The 22160-nt window shown below is 43.8% G+C and overlaps 2 protein-coding genes across 6 annotated transcripts in view; both read left to right on the top strand.

Moving 5' to 3' along the window:
• The window catches only part of Arnt (aryl hydrocarbon receptor nuclear translocator), a 69592-nt gene extending 59929 nt beyond the window's left edge, over positions 1–9663 (top strand). For all 3 annotated transcript variants that reach the window (XM_075978163.1, XM_075978162.1, XM_075978161.1), the window contains 8 exons: positions 1261–1371; positions 1549–1645; positions 2234–2357; positions 2545–2647; positions 3009–3156; positions 5947–6094; positions 6757–6923; positions 7768–9663. In XM_075978163.1, the coding sequence (XP_075834278.1) occupies positions 1261–1371; positions 1549–1645; positions 2234–2357; positions 2545–2647; positions 3009–3156; positions 5947–6094; positions 6757–6923; positions 7768–7857 (988 nt within the window). In that variant the 3' untranslated portion in view covers positions 7858–9663. The remainder of the gene's footprint in view (positions 1–1260; positions 1372–1548; positions 1646–2233; positions 2358–2544; positions 2648–3008; positions 3157–5946; positions 6095–6756; positions 6924–7767) is intronic.
• Positions 9664–9761: 98 nt separating this feature from the next.
• Positions 9762–21120, top strand: Ctsk (cathepsin K). 3 transcript variants are annotated; one of them, XM_075978166.1, is made up of 8 exons: positions 9762–11436; positions 12886–13006; positions 13436–13558; positions 13647–13805; positions 14714–14932; positions 18579–18744; positions 18886–18991; positions 20649–21120. In XM_075978166.1, exons 2-8 carry the CDS (start codon positions 12887–12889, stop codon positions 20746–20748), a joined length of 993 nt encoding a protein of 330 aa, XP_075834281.1. In that variant the 5' UTR covers positions 9762–11436; position 12886; the 3' UTR covers positions 20749–21120. The 3 variants fall into 3 exon arrangements, with proteins under 3 accessions (XP_075834281.1, XP_075834280.1, XP_075834279.1); XM_075978165.1 differs by having other exon boundaries at positions 12826–13006; XM_075978164.1 differs by lacking the exon at positions 9762–11436 and having other exon boundaries at positions 11443–13006.
• Positions 21121–22160: the final 1040 nt, after the last annotated feature.

Below are 22160 nucleotides of genomic sequence, written 5' to 3'. Positions count from 1 at the left end.
ATGTTGGCCAGCCGCTCATAGACAATGATCCTACTTTGAAGAGAGTGTGGTTAATACATCTAATGAGATTCCATTGGAGAAAATTAATTTTTCTTTTGCAAGTGAGTATCAGTTCCAGATAGCTTTTTGTCAGGTGTAATGTACTAAATAAACATGGAGAGCCCATTCTCTTTATCAGTTGATGGACACTGGGTTATTTCTACTATTCGGCTATTCAGGATGAAGCGTAAATATTCCTATGCAAGTTTTGTGTAGCATAGGAATGCTACATAGGCCTCAAACTTATAGAAATCCCCCTGCCTCTGCAGACCTCCAAGTGCTAGGATTAAAGTTGAGCACCACCGTGCCTGGCTTGAACTTATTTTTTAAAGATCAGATTGTTAACAAGGTATAGTGGTACTCAGGCGGATCTCTGTGAGTTTGAGGCCAGCCCAGTCTACCTAGAACAGTGGTTTTCAACCTGTGGGTCATGACCCCTGGGGTCAAATGACCCATTTATAGGGGTTACATATTGGATATTTACATTACAATTTAACTGTAGCAAAATTACAATTATGAAGTAGCAACAAAAATAATTTTATGATTGAGGCCACCACAACATGAGGAACTGTAATAAAGGGTCTTAACATTAGGAAGATTGAGAACCACTGACCTAGAGAGTTCCAGTACAGTCAGGGTTTCATAGAGATACTCTGTCTTAAAAAAGCAAAAAGATAAAATTGTTTTAATTTTTAGTTCTTAAAATTTTTAAAACTAGGGATATGGGCACACACATATTCACAATACCCAGGAATCAAATAGCTTGAAGGAGTTAGAAAACAAACCTGCTGGGTGGGACTATAGCTCAGTTGGTAGAGTGCCTGTCTAGCATGCATGTGACCCTGAGTTTGATCCCCAGCACCTCATAAACTGAATGTGATGGTGCATGTTTGTAATCTCTGTCCTTGGAGGTCGAGGCAGGTGATCAGAAACTAAGTCACCATACTTGTGAGTTTACGCTAGCCCGGGCTGTCTGAAGCTGTTTCAGAACAACAAATAAAAACAGGATAAACCCTTGTTTCTTAGCCATGTTTCAGTTAGTACCATGTAGTCCATAACATACGTCTTTTTGCTGAAACCAAGGTCATAGGCTACCTATGGGACTGCACTTTGTAAAGATCTGTTAGTGTTGCCTCCCATTACAGGTCAGTATGTGGAATTTATTATATGAGTCATTCCTTGTTTCCCCTTTCTGTGTTCTTGTCTACTTTATTTTCTTAGGAACACTAGCCAGGAACCACGGCCTACACTTTCTAACACAATTCAGAGGTCACAGCTAGGTCCGACAACCAGTTTATCCCTAGAGATGGGTACAGGGCAGCTGGCATCCAGGTAAGAAATGGTGAAGTAATTATGTTTTGAGCAGTCACTAGCCAGAAAATAGTGATGTGCAATCATATTTTTACTGTTGCTTTATGTGTTTTATGTTTTTAAAGGCCTTTTCTCCAAATTCTTTGTCAAAAATCTTTTTTCCCCATTGCCTTCCCACACTGGCATTTGACATAACAGGCAGCAGCAGCAGCAGCAGCAGCAGCAGCAGCAGCAGCAGGCAGAACTGGATCTGGTACCAGGAAGAGACGGGCTAGCCAGCTATAACCATTCCCAGGTGTGTGTGTGTGTGTGTCTTTTTCTTTTAAGAGGAAAGTGAACTTTTTTTTTTTTTTTTTGGATTTTCGAGACAGGGTGGGTTTCTCCGTAGCTTTTGGTAAGTGAACATTTTTTAAAAATGTATCTCGAGGCTGGCAGGATGTCTTAGCAGTTAAGGGAGTTAGCCACTTTTGCAGAAGACCCAAGTTCAGTTCTTAGTACCTACAGTGGGTGAGGTGACTCACAACCACCCGTAACTTTAGCTCCAGGTCTGATGCCTCTGACCTCAGGAGGCACTGTATTCATGTGTGTATGTGTATACAAACATGCATAATTTAAAAAGATAAAAAACATTGCCGGGCAGTGGTTGGTGCACACCTTTAATCCCAGCACTCAGGAGGCAGAGGCAGGCCGATCTCTTGAGTTCAAGGCCAGCCTGGTCTATAGAGCAAGTTCCAGACTCCAAAGCTACAGAGAAACCCTGTCTCAGTAAAATAAAATAAAATAAATCCTAAAAACTCCCAGTATCAGTGAGAATATGAAGTTGAATGCTGTTGAATTGCTACATTAACCATTTATTGATTGTTTTCATTATTTTATTCCCTAGGTTTCTGTCCAGCCTGTGGCAACTACAGGAGCAGAACACAGCAAGCCCCTTGAAAAGTCAGATGGTCTCTTTGCCCAGGACAGAGATCCAAGGTTTTCAGAAATCTATCCCAACATCAGTGCAGGTACAGCTTTCTTCTGCAGATTCCTTTTACAGTCTATTTTGTCATCACTGATGGGACTGCTACTGCCCAATCAGTAGTCTTCCAGCATACTTCCACCTAAATTACGTACTTCTTAGTAAATAGGAATTTATTAAACTATATACTACAGCCCCTTGATGGCCCTCCCCCAACTCCTTTTGGTCCACAGATCAGAGTAAAGGCATCTCCTCCAGCACTGCCCCTGCCACCCAACAGCTATTCTCCCAGGGCAGCTCATTCCCTCCTACCCCCCGGCCGGCAGAGAACTTCAGGTGAGCCCATCTGTGTGTGCTGCTTGACAGGGCTCTGCAGGATTCAGTTGGTGAATCCGCATGTCATTCTTCCCTTGCTTTCTCTGGTCGTTTCAGACAAAGCAGTAGAACTCACTAGACCTAGGGTGAGACAAAGGAGCTGCTTTTTCCGCCTATTCCTTGCACCTGTCCTATTGCCTTGTAGGCTCTCTGTGTGGTCAGTGTGTGCTGTCAGTCTTTCTTCATGGTTTTCAGATTTATCAGGTTTTCCTTAACTCCAAGGGAATCAGAGGGATCTAGGGCTAGAATTTGGTTGTCCTTTGTTTCATAGCTTCCTTGATAGGGTCACCTTTTAATCTTTTACCTGTCTGTTTGTTCCTAGGAATAGTGGTCTGAGCCCTCCTGTAACCATTGTCCAGCCGTCATCTTCTGCAGGGCAGATGTTGGCCCAGATTTCTCGTCACTCCAACCCTACCCAGGGAGCAGCTCCAACTTGGACCCCTAGTACCCGGCCAGGCTTCTCTGCCCAGGTATGTTGTTTTTGTTTGTTGGGGTCTTTTTTTCCCTATAAGTGAATTTATTATTGTCGTCATAGACACCTCCTCTCCGATCCCTCTCTTGATCTTACTTATAATGTTCATGTTTGTTGAGAGCAACCACATGATTATAATACCAAAGATTTAAAAAAAAAAAATCTTCTTAGTACCTGTGGTTTTCACATTTTCACCTTAAGTCAGAACAGTTTAAACTACTGTGATTTCAGGCTTGTTTAGAGCAAATTCAAAGAGTTTTTCTTCATTTAGGACTGTGAAATACAGTACCAAAGTAGAGAATTAGTAATTGTCTTCATTTAGGATTGTGTATACAGTACCAAAGTAGAAAATTAGTAATTATATTCATCGACTGTTTATTTGTGAAAATAGTGAAAATTTTGGCATTGTATCCATGTATATAACATATAGTGAATATATTAGGCTTATTTCTCTTATATAAATAATATTTAGAAAAGTAAAAAAATGAAAACAAGCCAGGCTTCAGAATTGTGTAAAAATACACAGAAGGTGATCCATTTCTCTATTGTTCAGGATGAGCATTGAGGTTGAAGACAGTTACTGCCATAGTTTTCAGGGCTTTGATATAATCAAGCATACATATATTGTCTCCCTCGGAGTTATTTTTAAAATTGTGGTATTTACAAATGTTTGCAGAAATTATGATTCCACTCTGGTGGTGGCACACACCTTTAACCATAGCATATAGGAGGCAGAGGCAGGAGGATCTCCGTGAGTTCAAGGCCAGCCTGGTCTACAGAGTGAGTTACAGGATAGCCTGGGCTGTACAGAGAAACCCTGAAAAACAACAAAAAAAGAAGAAATTATGATTCCATAAAAAATATTGAGACAATGACTAGTTTCTCAGTCAATAAACAGTACACTGGGTGTGACAGTGCACAGCTTCAGTCCCTACACATAAGACCTGCCTGGGCCACATAGCGAGGTAAACTGTTTCAAAAAAGGAAGAACAAAAACAAATGCAAAAGAAAATAAAAGCAGGAAGTTGTTGTCCAAAGAAAGTATCAGCCATGAGTCTCCTGGTGAGCTTAGTAATGAGGCTTCATCTTTTTCCAGTTTTTTTTTTTCCTTTTCTTTTTGAAGCAGATCTAGAGTTTTTATTAAAAAATTCAAGAGCAAAAGAAAGGCACTCAGAAAGATATAACTGAGTGTGAGCGTGAACTCCCTAAGAGAGCCATCACCACATTGTCCTGTAATACACATATATTCCTGTCCGAAGGAAAAGGTCACTCTTTTAGGAACAGAATCTGGAAGAGATGGAATGCAGACTGAGGACAATGATGCCCTGGTTTTCATTTCTAAAACTCTACTGGGGACTGGGGAGATGACTCTGTGGTAAAGTGCTTGTCACTCAAGCCTGATGGTAATCCCCAAGACCCCACGGTGGAAAAGAGAACCAACTCCTGCATGTTATCTCCTAACGTCTAGGCTCATGCATGCATGTGTTCACATGTGTGTGCGTGCTCATGCACTCAAAATGTTTAAAAAGAAAACAAAGTTAATCAGGTGTGATAGAACACACCTGTATTCCCAGCACTGGGAAAGTGGAGACGGATCCCTAGAACTTCCTAGCCAATTAGTCAAGCCAGATGGATAAGTTTCAGGGTCATTGAGAGGCCCAGTCTCATAAAATAAGGTGGAACCTGGTGGTGGTGGTGGTGCACATCTTTAATCCCAGCACTTGAGAGGCAGAGGCAGGTGAATCTCTATGAGTTGCAGGCCAGCCTAGTTTACAGAGAGGAACCTTGCCTCAAAAAACAACACAAAATGTAAGGTAGAGGGCAGTAAAGGAAGACACGTAACATTGGCATCTGGCGTCTATACATGTGAGTACATGCACCCGCCTACCCACAGATGTACATGACATTTTCTTTTTTTCTTTCTTTTTTTTTTTTGTTTTTTTGTTTTTTTTTTTCGAGACAGGGTTTCTCTGTGGTTTTGGAGCCTGTCCTGGAACTAGCTCTTGTAGACCAGGCTGGTCTCGAACTCACAGAGATCCGCCTGCCTCTGCCTCCTGAGTGCTTGGATTAAAGGCGTGCGCCACCACCGCCCCGCCCGGCCTACAGATGTACATGAACACACATAGGGTGAAGAACAACTGAAGACACATTGATCTCTGGCTGCTATGTTTGTGCACACGCACTTGCACATATATGTTAAACACATGTGCAATTTATAACATGCTTTCTGTTGATTCTTAAATTTTTATGAGCTCATTATATATAAGAACGGGTTTGTTAAAATGCATTCATGTATGTGTATAATGTATTTTGACCATGACCTCTTGTTCTACTCTAGACCGATACCTCTTCCTCTTATCAATCAGTCCCTATTCTATTTTAATGTCTTTTTTCCCCTTATTTCTTGACCCAGTGAGCTTAGCTAATTATTATAATTTTTATTAAACCTGTAATTCTTTGCTTTTTGTACTTTTAGTTACCTAAAGAAAATAGTTTTAAATCCCAGCACTCGGGAGGCAGAGGCAGGAGGATCTCTGTGAGTTTGAGACCAGCCTGGTCTACAAGAGCTAGTTCCAGGACAGGCTCCAAAACCACAGAGAAACCCTGTCTCAAAAAAAAAAAAAAGAAAATAGTTTTAGGAGGAGCTGGGAGTAAATCAGAAGTCCACAGGTAGAGCCGGGTGATGAGCTGTGTCTGGAATCCAGTGGTTGATGAGCATTGATGCAGAAATGAAGTGCACAGGTTTCCCTTGTTCTGACCTCCTTTTCTCTACCCGGTGCCCACCCAGGCTACAGCCAAGACTCGTTCTTCCCAATTTGGTGTGAGCAACTTTCAGACTTCCTCCTCCTTCAGTGCTATGTCTCTCCCGGGTGCTCCCACGGCCTCCCAGGGTACTGCAGCCTACCCTGCTCTCACCAACCGTGCATCCAACTTCCGTAAGTTCAGATGAGAGGGAAGATGACAAGAAAACCAATCTACTAAAGAAGGAGGATTTGGTGGTTAGAATTGTTTCCCTGTGTCCTTGATGTGCTGACCTAGTTATAAAGGAAATGCAAAGTCCCAGTCTGTTTGAAATTAAAAACCTTGCAGAGAGGATGTTGAAATGGCCCATTGGGTGAAGTGCTTGACTCACAAGCCTGAGTACCTGAGTTAGTCCCCAGAGCCCGTGTACAGGAGCAAGCTGACTCCACTATGCTGTCTTGTGACCATTGGGAGCCACAGCACATATGCTCACATGCACCAAACACAAAACAGTAATAAACTTTTAAAACCTTTATAAAAAGTTGCTGTAGGAAAACTATCTCAACACTTGCAATAAAAACCACATGAGTTATTGTGAAATTTACAACACTAGTACTACAAAACCCACATATACTTAATGGAATGCATATTTAAATTAACAGAATTCTTTAGAAATGCTGTCTTGAGAATGAAACTTAATTTGAAACTGGGCTTTGAAGTAGAGGCATTGGTTAGCAGCTAGACGGGCAGAAGGTATCATACATAAAATTACTAAGTTTTATGTAGCTGTGTGCTGGTTTCTCTCCTCCATTGAAATTAATAGATTCAAGCTGTTTATCCTTAACTACATTTCTAGCTCCTGAGAGTGGACAGACTTCAGGACAGTTCCAGACCCGGACAGCAGAGGGTGTGGGTGTCTGGCCACAGTGGCAGAGCCAGCAGCCCCATCATCGGTCCAGTTCCAACGAGCAACATGTTCAGCCAGCGTCAGCACAGCCATCTAGCCAGCCTGAGGTCTTCCAGGTGAGTAGATACATACTTCGGAGAGAGAGTGAGTCAGGGAGGAGAGATAGAAGGGAGCGTGCATGGTACTGATTGGGGTCATACGAGGAGATAAGCAGAAGGGAAGACAGAAAACTAGGGATGAACGTCAGTAATTGTCATGATCATTATGAACCAGAATTACTGATGTGAAGCGCCGTGTAAAGATAATGAAGGAAGTTATTTTATTTCATGTAACTACATCTCAAAGTAGCTTTGGATTTAAATAGGATAATTTAAAAGTACACTACATAGAACATACTGATTATAGCTATAAATATCTGTTTTCCCCTGAGGGGTGCTATAAGATTGAATGGGATAATCTTAGGCAGAGAATAAACTAGTCAAAAACACAGCAAAAAGAAGACAAAATAGGGTTTGGTCGAAAACAAATGTGATGAGATATGTTTCAGACATGACTGTAGGGGTTAAGTGAAATGTTGGCATGCATATTTTCTTCCTTTGAAAATATCAACTGGGGCTGGAAACATGACTTAGCTGTAAAGGGCACTGGCTGCTCTTCCAGGAGGCCTGGGTTCAATTCCCAGAACCCACATGGTGGCTCACCACTGTCTGTACCTCCAGCACCTTCACACAGACACACATGCAGACAAACACCAGCGCACAGAAAAATTAGAAAAGAAAGAAAATATCAAGGCCTAGAAACGAGAAAAATAAAGGAACTATAGGAGGAAGATGGAGACAGGACTAGGAAAAAGGCTGTGAGCCGAGGCTTCTGCAGGTCAAGAATGGTGGGCAGGGAATGTTGAGGGGACACAATAAAAGTAAGGGTGTGTGACCCAAATCTAATCTTTTTCTTCATTAGGAAATGTTGTCCATGCTGGGAGACCAGAGCAACAGCTACAACAATGAAGAATTTCCTGATCTAACTATGTTTCCCCCTTTTTCAGAATAGAACTATTGGGGTGAGGATAAGGGCGGGGGAAATCACTGTTTGTTTTTAAAAGCAAATCTTTTGTAAACAGAATAAAAGTTCCTCTCCCTTCCCTTCCCTCACCCCTGATATGTACCCCCGTTCACCCCTTGACTCTGAAGTAACATTTATAGAAGAAATGAAATGAGTTCCCAGGCTTTTAGGGTCCTCTGAAAATCTGAAGACAGGTGAGGTTGGAAGTCCTGTCCTTACATCTTCTTACCAGAAGTGGTGTTTGCCTGAGTCAAGGGGCAGAATAGAAGAACCTGACAGCACTAATTGCCTTGGAGACTGTGGCTTGTTTTGAATACAAACTCTGAATAGAATGGAGGAGAGGAGAAAGAAACATCCTCATAACCAAGGGTCATGAAAATTCATAGGTATATGTGGAGCTTTAGGAGGTGAATAATCCCCTGGAAAGGAACGAGAGAGAGAGAGAGGAGAGAGAGAGAGAGAGAGAGAGAGAGAGAGAGAGAGAGAGAGAGTGTGTGTGTGTGTGTGTGTGTGTGTGTGTGTGTGTGTGTGTGTGTGTGTGTGTGTGTGTCTGAGCCCCTCTGTCGTGTCCTTCCTCCCTGTTAGGGAGTATATGCAAAGTTTGTCCCAGATGTTCTTTGTCTTTCTGCTTGGTCTTCAAAGAGTCCTAAAAAGGTAATTTTTCTAGGTATTATTGTGTTTAGTATTGCAGCCAAAGAGTATTTAAATTAAGTCTTTGCTGCACTTAAACCGATGCCCAGCCAAAATGGAACTTTAGGCCAATGTACAGTCTTCTGTTTATACAGAACACATTAATGATCAAGCTGGATTACTCCTCTTTGGTGCTCTCAATATATGTGGAAGATCTGCAGATCAAAATAGGCTGGCCAGATAAACACTGTCAGAAATCTCAGACTTGCCCATAAGTTAATGCTGCATTTTTCTGTCAGAGTCACACATGTTCTGGAGAGGTTATTTCCGCATGGAAGCTTAACTTGTTGGATCAGCTATCTGAGTGACGAGGGTATAAACCAAATAGCCCTGCTACATACTAGCCTCTCCTTCCTTGTCAGAAGCACGTGTAGGTCTTCCTGAAGTCTGCCCTTTGCTCCCTCTCCAAACCTGGATTTGGGCTTTGCTTTGGAATAAATGTGAGTCGATGTGTTGTTAGTCCAGACTCAAATCCGCACAGGGTCACTTGATAATCACAGCCATAGAAACGCAGATACAAGCTACTGCCTTCACCCTTTCCTGTCCTCAGGTGCGTCTCACGTATCAGTAGCCTTTTTCTTTCTCCTTTTTACTGACTCCTGTCAGTATATAAGTGAAAGATTAAACTAATACAGAAAAGATGTATTAAGTGTATTCATAGGGTAAGGAGCCCGGATGGAGAGGCTCATGGCGAGGCTGAGGAATTGTTGTGTACTAAGTTTCCCTCCATTTCTCTTCAGTCTGGTGCCAGGCAATAGAGTGGAAAAGGAGGCTATTTTTTTATTCTATATGCACACATACAGTATCATATATATTTATATCACAATTTACAGAACCAAAAAGTTGAGTTTCCAATGAAATATTTGTTTTTTTAATAATCAGCTTGTTTTTAAATGTGATCTGAACTATATAATGTACAGTTATTACAGGGCTTTTGAAGAAGGGGCGGGAGGGAGAAGCTACTCTGAGGGTTTTGTTCTGCTTTTCCTTCAGGGTTTTATTTTTGATTGTTTTTTCTTGTTAGCCATCTGTGCTAAGCCTTACAGTGGCAAAAATAATGACATGTAGCAAAGATTTTAAAACAAAGTATTTTTCTTTTATAAAGTTTATTGTGTTGTGTGATGTTGTTTGCGGCTTCATTATCCCCTTCCAGCTCATAAATAACAGACATGCGCAACTAAAAGAATCCCTAATTGGGCTCCAGACACATAAGCATAAAGCATAGTTGAGTTGATTTCGGGAATTAGAGATCATAGGGCCCTGATCACTCAGTCTCCTGTTCCTCACTTACCTCCTGATCCTGACACATTGTGAGTAATGTCAGTAGTCACACTCTGGGAGTGGGGGCTGTCTAGTCTCTTAGAAGTTGCTGGGAAGAGCTCTTGGAACTTGAAGCCACTGGGGGACATCTGGATGTCTTTTCCCCCGTATGTCCTCCCAATTAGAAGGTGGTTAGAGAAATGAGGGAATTGTCAATGATAAACTTTGAATATGGATCTGGGCTCCCTCTACACTCATGGTTTGCCTTGAAATCCAAAGGCAAACCTGGTCTCTGGAATTGGGGTTTACGTGAGGAATCCAGCTTGAAACGGAATCTAGATTTGTGGTAATATCCTTTTTATTCCAGGATCCCTCATTTTCTAATTTCTCACATCTGTTTATGGAAAGAAATGGAGTTTAGGGTTATGGTTGGCTGAGCTAGAGTCTTATGATCTGCCACATGCATGGGTTTTGGGGAAGCATTTGGAGAAGGTCTTGTGACTGGGTCTAGTTGGGGGTTTTAATAATTGAGATGCAGTGCTCATCAGATCCTCCCATCTGAGAGTTTACGGTAGAGTCACATGTGTGTCCGTCAGCCTGTTAATGCTGATTCCGGTGTTGTAAATAATTAGGTGCTACATTGGGTTGCTTTCTTTCTTAGTGCTGTGGCCGCTGAGCCCTGGGCCTCATACTGTTTGGCAAGCACACCACCACTGAGTTATGTTCCTCTTTTTTTAACTTTTCAGTTTTCGACAGGATCTAGGGTGGGCTTGAACTTGTGAGTCTGCTCTTATTTATTTAGAGACAGCATCTCACTGTATAACCCTGGCTGGCTTCAGACTCACTCTGTAGACTGGCCTGGCCTGACCTCACAGAGAACCTGTGGCAGGGGGAAAGGTGTACCCACAGCCAGCTTTGATTTTACTTCAGCTTCTTAGTGTGTGCACCACCACTTGCACTCAACTTCCTGACCGCTCCTACCCCATTTCACACTGACTTTGTGCACAGCCATGTGGGTTAGAGCAGCTGCTCCCTCCAGAAGCAGTAACACTAGCCAGGAGTCACAAATTTTTTAAAATGTTTAAATTGGAACCTTATATGCCACATATTACTCTTGTCTAGCCTTTGGTGTCCCCCTTCCCCTCCGTGTGTGCTCACACACTGCTCGGTGCCTGCTGTCATCTCAGAAGATCTGACACAAAGTTGAAAATGGTTCAGGGAAAGGGGTTTGGTCCATGACTGCAAGGGTAGAAAAAGATGGAATTCTCCAAGAAGACATTTGAGGAAGGATGGAGACAGCTGGGGCTGTGTCCTTTTATTTCCTCTCCAAAGCCTCAGTTTGAATAATGTGCTGTCTTATTTTCCCCCCAAAGACAGTCAGATGAAGCAGAACATTTAGCAGCTCTCAGGAACATTGTGCAAATGCGTGTCCATCCTTCCACCCTAACCCCCCTTTCTCATCCTATCCCTGCCTCCCTCCCTTATCCAAATTTTCCAGCCACCGCTGGAGTTGACTTCCGCAATCCTGATGGATAAATCTAGCACCCTTAGTCTTCTGCTCACAGTAGCCACACTTCCTGTCTGAAAGGAGCCTAGACAACAGATTCTCAACCACAGGTAATGTTTTTTAATGTTTTTAACTTCTGGATCTTTTAGCTTCTTATTCCTACCAGTTAGGTTCTCTTAAGAAGAGAAAGATATAGTGAGTTGGGGATCAAATAACTGAAGTTCCCTGAATAAAAAACATAATCCTTTCTCAGTTCATTTTCTGGCTAAATGAAATCTGTCTGGAAATCTTTAGGATTCTGTGTGTGATTGTGTATGTGAATGAATATGTGGTTGTTGGTAAAAGCGAAGGAGGATTGTGAGCTTGCCTCGAAAGTGGATTTTTTTCTGGAGTTCTGCTTAACGAAAGGGTTAAGTGGCTCCTGAGGAAGAGGAATAGTTAAAGGCCACGTCCAAGCCTGTAACGTTCCGGTCACTAAATGTTCTGCATATTGTGCTGCTTTGCAAAGAGCACATAAAAGTGTAGTCGGTGTTGCACAAGTTGTATTTGTACTGGAGACAGGGAATGGTTTTTAAATTAAGTGTGTGCAGTTAAGCCAACGCAAGAAGTTAATGAAGCCAGAGCAAATTCCTAAAAAGCTGTGAACTGTGACCTTGGTTATTACAGAATATTGTCCATCTGTCCTGCATTTTCCACTTAAGCATCTGAGGCTTTTGTCCTGTGAAGCAGCCACGTCTCTGGAAAAAAAGAAAAAAGAAAACCCGTGGCATCTGGTTAAGATTAGGGCCGTTTCCTGCCAAAAGAGGGAGAGTGAGGAAAGAAGAAATGAATTCGGCAAATGAAGGCACAGAGAACATGCCATAGATAAATGCTGTCACATCAGTCCTGTTCTCTCCTGGCAGGATAGAAAGGATGCCATCAACAAAGCATGAAGCATACCCGAGCTAGGACTCTGTCTCTGAGCACTGCCTGTGCATGGGGATACTGGAGAAGACTGGTGCTGAGCCTTTCCCTTTACCCATTCTAGTTGCCGTGTGTGCAGTGTTGGTGGGACATCTTGAATTGGAATAATTGAAAGCAGATGTTTTGGTACAACTCCCCCAACTTCGCCCATTACTGCTTATCATGAAAATTACCTGCAATTCCTTGTCTATTTTCCACATACAGCCAAATTTGCCAGCCTTGTAGTTCGAAAGAAGCAATTCTTGGGTTGGGCATAGTAGCTCATGCCTTTAATCCCAGCACAGGGTGGAAGGGGGGCAGATCTTTGAATTCAAAACCATCTTGGCCAACATAATGAGCTCAAGGATAGCCAAGACTTACAAAGCAAAAAAATCAAGAATGTGTGTGTGTGTGGTTTCTTTTGGGTTTATGAATTCCTTAGGATTAATACCTGTGTGTGTAATTTTCTGTAATTTTAAGAACTTATTTCTAAAGCTCCCGAAAGGTTAAAAGCCGCCTTCCTGGTAACGTGTCTGCTGTCATCTCCACACCCACAGGCTGGCTAGACCTGTAAACCTCCTGCCAATGGAAGTCTGCCCTAATTATTTCTTTGACAGGATGTGGGTGTTCAAGTTTCTACTGCTACCCGTGTTGAGCTTTGCGCTCTACCCTGAGGAAATGCTGGATACCCAGTGGGAGCTATGGAAGAAGACCCACAGGAAGCAGTATAACAGCAAGGTGCCTGGTCCTGCAAGGGGAGCATGTAGGAGGGCTGGGACCTGAGGCCTCTGCTTCAATCAAATAGAGGGCTTCACCCCAGCAAGCAGTCCCTATTTCCTAACTCCAGCTGACTTTGGCTTGTGTGCTCAGGCCCTCTGTCTGCCACACAGATATATTAGCTGGAGGGGTGGCTCAGGAATAGCACGAGTCCAGTATTCTGCACCACAGACGTGGCTATGTGGTGTGTATGTGGGAATGCTTCTCATAGTAGTCTTAGTATTCTATTGTCTCTTGAGAACTTTGTGTACATTTTCATGTGTATACTCATAAGAGTCCACTGTTCCCTAGCTAGACCAGACTTTCTGGTTATGGTGCATCTTTTCTCCTAAGCCTGCTTAGATAACCGCACACAGTCTATGACCATAGTCTATTGACTGTTCTATTTAGGTAGATGAAATCTCTCGGCGTTTAATTTGGGAAAAAAACCTGAAGCATATTTCCATCCATAATCTTGAGGCCTCTCTTGGTGTCCATACATATGAACTGGCCATGAATCACTTGGGAGACATGGTGAGTTGCCCTCAGATCCACCCACTGTCTCCCCACCACCCCCACCACCCCCGTCTCTGCTAATGCTTGACCTCCTCCCTTGTCTCAGACCAGTGAGGAAGTGGTTCGGAAGATGACAGGACTCAGATTACCACCACCCTCTCAGTCCCACAGTAACGACACTCTCTATATCCCAGAGTGGGAGGGCAGAGCCCCCGACGCCATCGACTATCGAAAGAAAGGATATGTTACTCCGGTCAAAAATCAGGTGCTTTCTTGTGTGTGAGTCTGGCTTGCAGTGTGGTATATCTCATGCTACAAGAATATAGCTATTTTGTATGTTTAGGATTTTTCTACTTTAAAGAACTTGGCATGTTACAACAAGCACGTTGCACATATATTTTCCTGCTCAAGTAGAAATATTTGTGCAAAATAAATTCTGAAATTGTAATTACTAGGACATAGAAAATCTTTCCCCAAAAAAGGTTTTTACAGTGTTAGGTTCTTATCTTCAGGAGAATCTCAGTTTTCCTAGGACCTTAACAGTACAGGGCTATGTCATCAGTAAGGGGAATAATTGATGTAACACTCATTCAGCAAACACCACCCCTCTCCTAGAGCCAAACAAGTCCAGCTGGTAAAGATTCAAGACTTCCTCCTCAGGAAATTCTCATTCTTAAAGAGTAGGAAATCCTACAATCCAGGAGAGCAAACACTATTAGCTGACGATTTCTGAGATTACTGTGCACAAGGAGTTCCTGCGATTTCCATGTAAATGAAGCCTCTCAGTGCTCACAAGAGTCAATTCATAAGCTATAGAGTATCACTCCCTTTTCCTCTCCTTTTGAGACAAGATCTCAAATTGCCCAGGCTGGCCTCCACTCCACTCAGGCTGAGACTGACCTTGAGCTCCCGATCCTCTTGCCTCTGCCTCTCAAGGTCACTTAACTAGTGTGGAGTCAGGGTTAGAATCCAGGAGAAGGTCCACAGCCTTAATGGACGCAGTGATCACAGTTGTTATCAGTAGGAGATGATAACAAGGCCTCACAATGAAGGCGGCAGCGCTTGTGCTTGAATTCTTAGCGTACGCACACGCACACGGATGTTTTTAGGCTGCTAGGAAGATGCACCCTGTGTGAGAAGTGATGACTGACAGTTTTTCTGTGTGTCTCTCAGGGTGACTGTGGTTCCTGTTGGGCTTTTAGCTCTGCGGGTGCCCTGGAGGGCCAGCTCAAGAAGAAGACTGGCAAACTCTTAAATCTGAGTCCTCAGAACCTTGTGGATTGTGTGTCTGAGAATTATGGCTGTGGAGGCGGCTACATGACCACTGCCTTCCGCTACGTGCAGACGAATGGGGGCATTGACTCTGAAGACGCTTATCCTTACGTGGGGCAGGTGAGACTCCGCCCACCGCGGGGTGGAGCCCTGTGCTGACTCTTCCCCCAGCGCGACCTTGTTTCCTGTTACTGTGCTGCTGCCTTTTCTTTGCTTTTCTTCTCTCCTTTCTTTCTCTCCTTTCCTTCCTTTGTTTCTTCCTCTCCCTCCCCGTTCTCTCTTTTTATCTTTCAATTTTGAGACAATATTTTACTGTGTATCCCAAACTAGTCACAACTAGGTATCCTAGGGTACCCCCTTTTTTGAGACAAGATCTCAGGTAGTCCATGTTGGCCTTGAACTTACTATGTAGCTGAGGATGACCCTGAACTCCTCTTGCCTCGAGCTTTCAAATGCTGGGATCACAGGCCTGGGTCCCACACATGGCTATCCTGCTTTCTTAATAAAATGGCCATAGGAAGCCAAAATTTCCATAATGTAGAAAAACTTTGAGCATCTCACCAGTCCCCTGGAGTTTCTAATGTAGATAAGCTGTGATGCGGACCTCTGAGAGAGGAGCAAGTTCCAGTGATACAGATGTTGGCGACTATCTGCTAAAGTGTGTGCTCAGCGTATTTCCTTAAAAGACTGGCTTATCCTTGATTTTTAAGGAGCTATTATAACGTGGTCAAATTCATACTGCAATCTGTAGCAAAAACCAAGATTTTATAAAACGCATTACTGTGTGTATTTGTGTGAACGGTGCATGTCAGTATGTGCAGGTGGGCTTGTGCTTTCTTGTGCATGTGAAGCCCAGAGAAAAACTTCCTGGATTCTCTCCTTCCACCATGGGTCCTGGGCCTCAAACTCTAGTTATCAGGCTTATTCGGCAAGAGTTTTACCTACTAAGCCATCTCACCAAACAAGATTTACCCACCAAGCCTGCTTGTCTGGCACTGCCTTTCCTCCCACGTGTTCATGTAAGACTTTTATAATACGCTGTTACCTTGGAACAGAGTCACCTGGGCTTGAAGGTGTCTGTGCCTTAAAATTTACTATATAATGTCCAATTGTTTGCCTGCAGTATATACGAAGTCCCACTGATTCACTGCCACGTCCCCGGCCATCTGTGTTTCTTCTTTTAGACTGAGGATGAGAGCCCGGGGGCATGCCTATAATCTAGCACCTGGGGTTGGGACATGTTGTAGGAGCTGCAGGCCACTTCCCGCCTCCCAGCTCCTGGCCACCAGCTAGCTACCCAAAATAATTACACGGAAACTGTATTCTTTTTTTTTTTTTTTTGGTTTTTCGAGACAGGGTTTTTCTATGGTTTTGGAGCCTGTCCTGGAACTAGCTCTTGTAGACCAGGCTGATCTCGAACTCACAGAGATCCGCCTGCCTCTGCCTCCCGAGTGCTGGGATTAAAGGCGTGCGCCACCACCGCCCGGCAGAAACTGTATTCTTTTAAACACTGCTTGGCCCATTAGCTCTAGCTTCTTACTGACTAACTCTTACATCTTGATTAACCCATTTCTAATAATCTGTACCGGAAAGGATCTTAACCTGCGTCCATCTTGGAGAGGAGAGCTATAGCGTCTGTCTTACTGCCTTCTTCCAGCATTCTGCTCCACCTATCTAAATTCTGCCCTATCAGGCCAAGCAGTTTTCTTTATTAGTTAACCAATGAAAGCAACAGATAGATAGAAGACACTCCCACATCAGGGACACAAGGGTTAGGAGTTCAAGATCATCCTAAACTACATGGTGAATCTGAATGTAGCCAGCCTGAACTACATGAGCTCCTTTATGGGGGGGGGGGGGGGAGGATGGAACAAAACACCAAAACCCAAACCCAAAATAAAATAGTAAAGGAGAGACTCTTATAGTCTAGTCTGTTGCCTGTTAATGTACTGACGTTACGTAACGTATTTCCTACTCACCAATTAGAGGATAGATTTGAGAAAAGTATAAAGAACTAGGAATTAGTCACTTAACAATTGACAACTTCCATCTTTTTAGAAGATTGTTTTCTATTTTATGTGTATGAGTGAGTGCATGTCCATCATGTGTATGCCTGGTGCCCCAGAGGTCAGAAGGACATTGGACCCCTGGAGCTGGAGTTACAGATGTTGTGAGCCACTCTGTGGGTGCTGGGAGCCACACCTGAGTCCCCTGCAAAAGCAGGTGTCTTAACTGCTGAACAGTCCCTCCAGTCTGGCTAGCATGGTTTAGCCAGCACTATACTCATCAAATTGGTGAGAATTTTTTTTTTGGCCTGGAGTTTTGTTTGTTTGCTTTGAGATTGTAGTCCAGACCGGCCTGAGTACACACAGACCCAGTCGCTCTGGGTCAAAGTCTGTGCCAGGCCAGGCCCTGATACTTACTAAGTCCATTCACAAGATACTTCATTTCCTTTGTAGATATGATATTTCATTTGCACAAGGTCCTCTCTCTCTCTCTCTCTCTCTCTCTCTCTCTCTCTCTCTCTCTCTCTCTCTCTCCTCCTCCTCCTCCCCTTCCTTCCTTCCTTCCTTCCTTCCTTCCTTCCTTCCTTCCTTCCTTCCTTCCTTTCCTTCTTTCTCTTTGAGATCATGCAACGCCAAGGCTTAGCCTGAATTTGAGATCCTCTGTATGGTGCTGAGCTCACAGGAATGTTGCCACACAATGGTGTCTTGTTGATCTGAGAAGTTTAACACCAGATTCATGTGTCAGGGAACAAACAGGTTTTGAGAAATTGAGGCAGTAGGTCATGTCACCTTAGACATCAAATGCTGGCAGTAGTGTTGGTGTTAGGTATGTGCTCTTACAGAGCCTATCTTAGTGTGCTCAAGGTCTGGTATGTAGGAGAGCTGCCATAAAGAGCGCACCACCTTGACAGACCTCGTTTTGTTAGTGAGGCCTGCAAAGCTTGCATGGTTCTGAAAGATCAGAAGTTAAGTTACTTAGCTGTTAATTTATTTTCATGTCATGTTATGTACTTATTTCTGTCTCTGATCAAAACATAAGATTTAGCTTAAATTCTTTTGCCCATACTAGCATTGTTGAATTGTGTACAGCAATCAAGGCCATCTCTCCATCTGGACTTGGTGTTGACAAACTCCCCGAGGAGCAGCTGGTACCTTCCTGCACCCTGATCCTTACATATACTGTCCAGGCAGAAGATAATTTGCATTTCTTTTTTTAAAAAGAAAAACCCAGCACATAGAGACAGAGGCCAGAGAGGGTCAGGAGTTTAGGATCATCACTATATAACTATGTAGTGAGTTCAAGGCTAGCCTGCTACACAGTCTCAAAAAGAAGAAGATGCTGATGGCAAGGGCTGGAGAGACAGAGCAGTGGCCAGGAAAAACAGTCTCTTCTCTTGTGGAGAAACAGCGCAGTGGCCAGGAGAAACAGTCTCCTTTCTTGTGGAGCTGATTTTTGTGAGAAAGCAAGAAGCCACTTGACTTTTCTTCCTCACCTTTTTGTTTGTTTGTTTGTTTTTTGTTTTTTGAGGCAGGATCCTACTGTAGCCCAGGCTGGCTTTGAACTCATGGCAATCCTCCTGCCTCTGCCTCTTGATTGCTGGGTTTACCAGTGTGCATCACCAAACCTGGCTTATTTTCATAGTTTTCTAAAATGGTAAGACCCAAAAGCTGGTCCGTTGCCGCTCACGTTGGTTTGCTTTCTTACCAGCTTATTGCCAGTCGATTGCTACAGTCCTCTCCACCTTTGATTTTCTTTCCAGGATCAAAGTTGTATGTACAACCCGACAGCAAAGGCAGCTAAATGCAGAGGGTACCGAGAGATTCCTGTGGGGAACGAGAAGGCCCTGAAGAGAGCAGTGGCTCGGGTGGGGCCTATCTCTGTGTCAATTGATGCGAGCTTGACATCTTTCCAGTTTTACAGCAGAGGTGAGAGAGAGCCTCTTCCTGTGGAGCCCCCCCCCCCCTTCTAGGATGTGGGTGTGGTCCCGGTGCCATCTGCTAAGTCTGGTTCTCAATGTAAACCGTGACTGGGACCACCCAGGGCCTCATCCCCGGTTTGTTTCCTAGGTGTGTACTATGATGAAAATTGCGACCGTGAGAATGTGAACCATGCCGTGTTGGTGGTGGGCTATGGCGTGCAAAAGGGAAACAAGCACTGGATAATTAAAAACAGGTAAGAGCACTGCTGCCCTCTGCCCCCTCCAGCTCCCCAGTACTTCCTTCAGGTTCATAACCACAAACCTTACCGTGCGATGGGTGGACAAGAATGTCCAAAGTATACTCTGCTCAGCTGCTCCTTGTGCACAGACAACGGGGCAGACCCTGGGTCCGTGCTGGTGCAGCCCATCAGGAAGACTGCTGACGAAGACGGACAGAGAGCACTTCTTTCCCAGCGCTCTCTCCGGCCCACCAGATTCTACTCCAAATGTCCCCGCCCAGAGTAAAGCTAAGCAACTAGATGACAGTAAAGGCCGCTCAGCCTAATGTGTTTGCTTAGCCGATGGATTTTGATTTTTTGAGACAGGGTCTCCTATGGCTCAGGTTAGCTTTGAGCTCAATATGGCCCCGAACTCTTCAATGTTATCTTAGTTCATCCCCTCAGGTCTGTCTCCCACTTGAATTTGCTTTATACCCTGGTTTTAGCCACATTGTCATAACATCTCCCTTTCCCATCTGTCCTCAGTTTTACATCCTTTACCTCCTCCTATCCCCGCAGACACCAAGTCTGTTCATCCTTCAGGTTCTGCCTTAAATACCACCTCTTGCTCATCTCTCCTCCTCCTCTGGAGACACGCTTCCTGAACTTGCTGTGTAGACCACGCTAGGACAGAACTCACTGAGATCCTCCTGCCTCTGCCTCCCGGGTGCTGGGATTAAAGCCATGCACCACCACACTCAGCCATCTCAAGTATCTGTAAGACCTTGGTTTAGTTTCTTTGGTTGCTGTGGTAGAGGATTCTGACTAAGTCAGTTAAGGAAGACAAGGCACTGGAGTTGTGGCAGCGGCGTCTCGGCAGCAGGAGCTGAGGCTGCTGTCACATCCCAGCCACAGTCAGGAGCAGAGAGCTGAGTCTGATGATTGCATGCTAGTGCTGGGCTACTGCAGGGTCTGTCCCGGGAATAGTTCTCCCACAGCAGTTAACATAATGGAGATAACGCCCTTAAAAATAAAACCCAGCCAGTGCTGCTGGCTCACGCCTTAATCCCAGCACTTGGGAGGCAGAAACAGGCCGATCTCTGTGAGTTCGAGATCAGCCTGGTCTACACAGTGAGTTCCAGGACAGCCAGGGCTACACAGAGAAACTCTGTCTCAAAAGAAACAAACAAAAAAACACATTGGCATTCTAGCTGGGCAGTGGTGGCGCAAGCCTTTAATCTCAGCACTCAGGAGGCAGAAGCAGGCAGATCTCTGAGTTCGAGCCCAGCCTGGTTTATAAGAGCTAAGTCCAGGGGGCTGGAGAGATGGCTCAGTGGTTAAGAGCATTGCCTGCTCTTCCAAAGGTCCTGAGTTCAATTCCCAGCAACCACATGGTGGCTCACAACCATCTGTAATGAGGTTTGGTGCCCTCTTCTGGTCTGCAGGCATACATGCAGACAGAATACTGTATACATAATAAATAAATAAATATTTAAAAAAAAAAAAAAGAGCTAAGTCCAGGACAGGCTCCAAAGCTACATAGGAACCCTGTCTCAAAAAACTAAAAAAAAAACAAAAAACAAAAACCAACTTGCTCATTTTTTGTATATTATCAGTGCCTAGTAAAATATAGTGAGTGTTTTAAGGACTATATAGATAAGATGCTAAGTATTTTTCTCGATTGGTTCTACAGCTGGGGAGAAAGCTGGGGAAACAAAGGATATATTCTCTTGGCTCGGAATAAAAACAACGCCTGTGGCATTACCAACCTGGCCAGTTTCCCCAAGATGTGATCCAGCCAGCCTAGACGTCCAGTTCTCCTGTTGTGGCGGTGTATTTGGAAGGGAGTTGAGAAAGCGCTCCTGAAGTGGGCGTGCTCCTGGTGATACCTCTGTAACTGTCCCTCTCTCCACCCAGTTCTCTGAGGCTAAGATCTGGTCCCGACTCACTGGGTTCTGCTGTCTGGGAGCTGATACTGTGTAGATAAACAGTGGAGGTCTCCAGCAGGCTGGAGTGACCTCCCCAAGTCCCTGTCTCCAGTGCCGAGATTCACAAACCCGTTCATAATTCTCTGACATATTTGCATGATATAAGAAATGTATGTTCTTTCCCTTCTTTGCATTTGAAATAAAGTATCTCATTTACAATTTAATAAATGACATTGTATTCACACTCACATCGGATATGGTACGAGGCAGCATTTATTAAGTACTTACTGTATCATGAAAACTATGCATTTCTGGGATTAAGTGCACCCAAGAAGATATCTCAGTATTTAAAACTGCCATGAAGCTGGACAGGGTGATGTGTTCCCGAGGTCCCAGCACTTGAGAGGCAGAGGCAGGAGGATCACAGCAGTGACATGCGTACCTAAGCCTTCAAAGATCAGGTTTCCTTACATTGTTTTAATTTTATTTTTATTTTTGAGATAGAGCCTCAACTAGATAAGGCTGTCCTCAAACTCACTATGAACCTGAGATAGACCACGAACTAAACTCCTGGTCAAAGTTTTGTTTTCTTTTTAAGAAAAACAAACCAGTCTCGTGTAGCATATGCTGGCCTGAGATTCAAGATCCTCATGTTGTGGTGACCCCAACCATAAGATTATTTTCATTGCTACTTCATAACTGTAATCTTGCTACTGTTGTGAATTGTAATGTAAGCATCTGTGTTTTCCAATGGTCTTAGACGACCCATGGAAGGGTATTTCAACTTCAAAGGGGTTGGGACCCACAGGTTGAGAACCGCTGTGCTAGAGGAGTAAATTAGCACAACCTGTTTTTCCATTTTCCACAAAGTACTATTATGCCATGTTCACAGCTACTGAACATTCATTGTCATGCACTCTTGTTTAAAATATTTTTAAATTTAGTCAGTCAGTGGTGGTGCATGCTTTTAATTCCAGCACTCAGGAGGTAGAGGCAGGTGGATCTCTGAGTTCAAGGCCAGCCTGGTCTACAGATAGAGTCCAGGATAGACAGGGCTACACAGAGAACTCTGTCTTGAAAAGAAAAGAAACAAAAATTAAATATTACACATTTGAATTATTTGTTTTATATATATGGTGTTTTATCTACATGTATGTCTGTGTGCCATGTGCATGTCTGGTGCCCACACAGGCCAGAGGAGGGCGTCAGATCTCCTGGGACTGGAGTGTGGATGCTGAGAGTCAAACTTATGTCCTTTGGAAGAACAGTTAGTGCTC

Source organism: Microtus pennsylvanicus, chromosome 7, assembly GCF_037038515.1.
Source record: "Microtus pennsylvanicus isolate mMicPen1 chromosome 7, mMicPen1.hap1, whole genome shotgun sequence".
Taxonomy (NCBI): domain Eukaryota; kingdom Metazoa; phylum Chordata; class Mammalia; order Rodentia; family Cricetidae; genus Microtus; species Microtus pennsylvanicus.
This window is presented reverse-complemented; position numbering and strand designations above follow the sequence as displayed.